Below are 5,259 nucleotides of genomic sequence, written 5' to 3'. Positions count from 1 at the left end.
CTCCTTATCCTCGGCTTTGCCTCCGCGAGCTCCGCGGCCTCGGCCCCGGCCCCGTCCACGGCCGCGACCCCGGCCCCGAATACCACTGCCGAAACCTCCGCGGAAGCCACCGCGGTTCCCCATCCCAGGGCCCCCGGGGCCTCCGGGCCCCCCCGCTGCACCGGCGTCATCCGCCATTTGCTGAAGAGAAAACAGCAAGAACCAGTTAAGTGAAACTCTGTCGTGTAGCAGACGCCCGCGAGACCCAGAAGGGGGCTCCCGCCCAGGAGCGCAATCGCGGGAGACTAGACCGGATCCGATGTCCACGGATTCCCGCCGCCCACGCCGAGGCCTACAGCAGCAAATCTGACCACTCACGTGTTTTATCGAAGAAGAAGAGCGAGGCCTGCTGGGAGGCAGCTTTTATACCAAGCCAAGCCCCGCGCGATCTCCGCTGCCCCGCCCCAGACGGGAGCGCGACGAACTCCCATAAGACAGCCTGTGATTGGCTCCGTGGTGCCCCACCCCCGCCGCGCTCTGCGTGCGCCTGCACGTCTGGCGCCAGCCGCGGCCCGGGAAATCTGCGTCACCGGAAAAGCGGCTGTAAACGTTCGCGTGTCGGGTCCGCGAGTCTCGCAGCTTGGGTAAGTCCTGCTGTGTGTGCTGTTCGCGTCTCCCTGGTAGTTGGGGAGTACGGCGTTGGTTGAAAATCACCCCCGGGCTTTGGCCGTGGCCGCGGGTGAGATTCGGCGCCTAGATCCTCCGGGGGCCTCAGCTCACCACGCGCTGCCCTGTGTGCGGCGGTGAAACCCAGGCCCCGACAGGCGCCGCGGCCTCCGCCCGGATGCCGTCGCTCGCGAGGTCTGGCCCTGGCCACTGACCCTTAGCCCTGTCTTCTCTCTGCAGGACACTGGTTCTCCCACGCCTGAGGCCGACGTCGCCAGGACTGTGGGGTCGGGGAGACTCGGCTGGAAACGTCTTCCAAATAAAGTTGTTTGTCTAACTGCGTGTGGGTGTTCTTGGAGCCCCATCCCGCCTATCAGCCTGGCAAGTGCATCTCTTCATGCTGTGTTGGGGAGAACCCTAGCGAGATGCCATCTCAGCTCTACTTGGACACAAGGATAGGATGGAGGAGGTTGGCAGGTGACGCTTAAGGTCGGACACTTTTTTTTTTTTTTTTTTTGAGACGGAGTTTCGCTCTTGTTACCCAGGCTGAAGTGCAATGGCGCGATCTCGGCTCACCGCAACCTCCGCCTCCTGGGTTCAGGCAATTCTCCTGCCTCAGCCTCCTGAGTAGCTGAGATTACAGGCACGCACCACCATGCCCAGCTGATTTTTTGTATTTTCAGTAGAGACAGGGTTTCACCATGTTGACCAGGATGGTCAAGATCTCTTGAGCTTGTGATCCACCGGCCTCGGCCTCCCAAAGTGCTGGGATTAGAGGCGTGAGCCACCGCACCCGGCCTGGTCGGACACTTCTTAAGTGGCAGAGCCGTATTGGGAACAGTCATCTGGCCAAGCACACCTCAGGTAAATGCTACACTCGCAGGTAAAGTGCCCTGGCCTACGTAAGGGGTGCTAGGTGAGGCCAACAGCGCTAGCAAATGTGGGAAGCTCAGACTTGAGTGGCTGCTTTGTGAGACCAGGTGAGATTCTAAAGGATTTGACCAACTAGGCCTAGATAAACGCAACACTCCAAGGGTGCGAGGCTGCAGTGGGTCAGAAACCTGGTTTGGGAGGCTGGGCCCCTTGCTCTGGTGCAGCAGGTCACCCGAGAGTTTAGTTCTCGTTGCCCTGGAGCTACCACCTGAGTATTGGATCCTAAATGAAGACCTCCAGTGGGTCAGTGCCCAAAGCCCCTAAGCTCTAGGAGAAGAAGGTAGCAATCCCTATGATCCCACTGAAGCCTTGGCCTTGGGGAAATAGCTCCATGAACCTTGGTTCTGACTCAGTGCTTCTGAGGATCAGCTGTCAGCTGCCTTCAAGCTCCGGGGGCTCCATTGACCTGTCCAAGGTCAGGAGCTGCCCTGCTGCCCTACTCCTTCCCTGTGACTTTTTTTCTGTTTTTGAGACAGAGTCTCACTCTGTCACCCAGGCTGGAGTGCAGTGGCACGATCTCAGCTCACTGCAACCTCTGCCTCCTGGGTTCAAGCAATTCTGCCTCAGTCTCCCAAGTAGCTAGAATTACAAGTGCCTGCTACCTTGCCTGGCTAATTTTTTTGTATTTTTAGTAGAGATGGGGTTTCATCATGTTGGCCAAGCTGGTTTCGAACTCCTGACCTCAAGTGATCCACCCACCTCAGCCTCCCAAAGTGTTAGGATTACAGGGGTGAGCCACTGCACCCAGCCCTGTGACTTGTTTTTTTTAAAGAGGTGGGGGTCTCACTGTTGCGCAGGCTGGTCTCCTGGGCTCAAGTGATCCTCCTACCTTGGCCTCCTAAACTGCTGGGATTACAGGTGTGAGCCACTATGCCTGGCTATCTGTGATCGTTGCTGGGCTGTGCAGGTTTTCTGGGCCCTGAACCAGTGTTGTGATTGGCTTGAGCTGGACAATGCCATTGTGATGTCAGCCCACACCCACTGTTAAATACAGGCTCCTGAGCCCTGGGGGCCTGTGGCGCTGCTGTCTAGTCACAGATCATGGTGAGCCTGGGGCCCTCTTGCCTTCAGCCCTGAGACTCCAGAAACATGCCCAGTTGTCCAGGGATTGACCCCACTCCACTCGGAAAGGGTGGGCAATGAGTTGCAGGCCCCATATGCTACAAGGAAACCTGGAAGGCTCTGGCTAGGTCTAATTCCAGGCTAAAGCCACTGTCTCCAGCCAGGAATTAGTCCTGGGATGGGGGCTCTAACCCCCACAGCTGCCCCCTCAAAGTGGGTGCTGAGCCAACCCCTCTACTTGAAGTTCTCCTGTGGCCCACCTCCCCACCCAAAGTTTTCTGGGCTCTCTTGCTGGATATGTGGACCAGGAACTGGATCACTTTCCCAGCCAGGTCCTGACACCAGCTTGACCTTTGCAGAGTGGCGGGTATGATCTCAACCTCTTCACCAGCCCTCCTGACTCCAACTTCCTGTGCACCGTCTGCCATGGGGTTCTCAAGAGGCCAGCGAGGTTGCCATGCAGCCACATCTTCTGCAAAAAGTGCATCCTCCAGTGGCTAACCAGGTGTCACCGGGTACCCACGGGGCTGGGAGGGCAGCAGGGAGATGGGGCACTGCTGTGGCCCACAACAGAGGGGAAAGTCAGCCAGAAGACTCAGCCACCAAATCTCCCTAAACTAAAATGTGTGCCCCTCTCTCGGTGTCTGCAGACCCCTGCCCCAGCCTCATAGCTGAGAGCTCCCTGTAGTATGCCATGATGCCTCCTCCAGCTGATGAAGGGACCACCTGGGTCACCAAGTGAAGGGCTGACCAGGGTTCCCTTCCCATTCCCAACACTCACCCCCCCTCATGCCTCTTTCCAGACAAAAGACCTGTCCGTGCTGCAGGAAACCGGTGAAAAGGAGAAAGATCATCCACGAGAATAAACTCCGGAAAACCATTAGCCGCCTGGAAGTCAAGGTAGCTCAAAGGACCCACTCCCTTGACCCTCTACCCTTCTCACCCTCGTAGTGGTGGGGCAGGGCCAGGAGAGGGAGTAAGGAGAACTCCCATCTTCAGAGAGAAATTAGTACAGACTTGGGTGATTAGACATGGCTGAGTTTGACTCGTGGCTCTATCGCTTAGTTGCTGTGTGACTTTAAGCAAGTCACCTAACCTTTCCGATCCCCTGGGGTCTCAGCTGTAAAATGTAGATTGTAAAGGATTTTTAGAGGATGAAGTGCCTGGTGTGCTGGCCACTACTCTCTAGCCCTCTAGTTTTATAGATGGGTAAACTGAGGTTAAAAAGGAAAACCTGAGATGGGCATGGGTGGCTCATGCCTGTAATCCCAGCATTTTGGGAAGCTGAGGCAGGTGGATCACGAGTTCAAGACTAGCCTGGACAATATGGTGAAACCCTGTTTCTACTCACACAATACAAAAATTAGCCAGGCATGGTGGCACACGCCTATAAGCCCAGCTACTTGGGAGTCTGAGGCAGAAGAATCGCTTGAACCAGAGAGGCTGCAGTGAGCCGAGATCATGCCATTGCACTCCAGCCTGGGCAACAAAATGAGACTCCATCTCTGTCAGGGGCAGGGGGGGAAGCCTGGCATCCATACCACTCGCCAGACCAACCCAGTTGTGGACCTTCCAGTTCCCCAAGCGTCAGGCCGCACCCCCTCCCCTGGAATGTCTACCTTCTTCCCACTTCCATGCATTTGGCCCATGTTCTCTCTCCACCACCTCACTGGAGTTAGAAAAGTGTGGGAGGCTCTCGGTTCCCTGGTTCCTGGTGAGTGGAAAGCCACGGATGGGGGATTCTGTGAGTGTCCTGCCTGGGTGGCTTCACACGTGTTCTCCTTCACCCTCAGTGCAAGAACGCCGATGCCGGCTGCATGGTGACATGCCCCCTGGCCCATCGAAAAGGGCACCAGGATTCATGCCCCTTCGAGCCAATGGCCTGCCCTAACGAAGGCTGCACCTCAAGGGTCCCGCGTGGGGCCCTGGCTGAGCACCGGAAGCATTGCCAGCAAAGGGCCCAGCAGCGCTGCCCCCTGGGCTGTGGGGCCACCCTGGACCCAACCAAGCATGTTCACCACAACTGCTACCGCAAGTTGCACAACGCCTGGAGCGCGCGCCAGGAGCGCAGTCGGACCCTGCTGCTGTGCCTGATGAGGCGTGTGCGCCGGCTGCACCGGGCCACCAGCATTGTCCGCCGAGAGCTGGCGGAGCTGGGCAACTTCCTGGAGGAAGACACCGCTCTACTGGAGGGCACCCCACGGGAGGAGGCCGAGGCCGAGGCTGTCCCAGAAGGCAGCTTCTGGGCTGAGATGGGGGGGTGCTCAGGGCCAAGGTACCTTGTAAATAAATAAACGCAGAGCCCAGACCTGGTCCACCTCTGTGCCTGCAGGCCTCACAACCGTCACCTGTGCCCCTCACAGCTGTCACCTGTGCATCCCTGTTGCCCTTTCCAGGCATGACTCCTTTCCTCCCAGGGATACTCTGGGCTTTCTCCATGGGCTCTGTGTTCTGTCACACCAGTGGGCTTGGCCTGGCTATTCCCCCTGCCTGGAGAGCTCTTCCCTTCGCCTCCATTTGCCTGCTTTCATCTTTGTTGTTGTTGTTTTTTTTTTTGAGATGGAGTTTCGCTCTTGTTGCCCAGGCTGGAGTGCAATGGCGCGATCTCGGCTCACTGCA

The 5,259-nt window shown here is 57.6% G+C and overlaps 1 protein-coding gene and 1 non-coding gene across 2 annotated transcripts; both read left to right on the top strand.

The window, feature by feature from the left end:
• The first annotated feature begins 393 nt into the window (after positions 1-393).
• RNF151 (ring finger protein 151) lies at positions 394-4,930 on the top strand. Its single transcript, XM_017511067.2, is given in 7 exon segments — positions 394-623; positions 886-1,134; positions 1,447-1,528; positions 3,000-3,145; positions 3,444-3,540; positions 4,434-4,893; positions 4,896-4,930. Coding segments are annotated over 5 exon segments (753 nt in total). The 5' UTR covers positions 394-623; positions 886-1,134; positions 1,447-1,513.
• On the top strand, positions 678-805 carry LOC119468525. Its single transcript, XR_005197222.1, has one exon. It is a non-coding gene; the product is annotated as a small nucleolar RNA ACA64 (small nucleolar RNA).
• Positions 4,931-5,259: the final 329 nt, after the last annotated feature.

Source organism: Cebus imitator, unplaced genomic scaffold, assembly GCF_001604975.1.
Source record: "Cebus imitator isolate Cc_AM_T3 unplaced genomic scaffold, Cebus_imitator-1.0 Scaffold444, whole genome shotgun sequence".
In the NCBI taxonomy this organism is placed as follows: domain Eukaryota; kingdom Metazoa; phylum Chordata; class Mammalia; order Primates; family Cebidae; genus Cebus; species Cebus imitator.
This window is presented reverse-complemented; position numbering and strand designations above follow the sequence as displayed.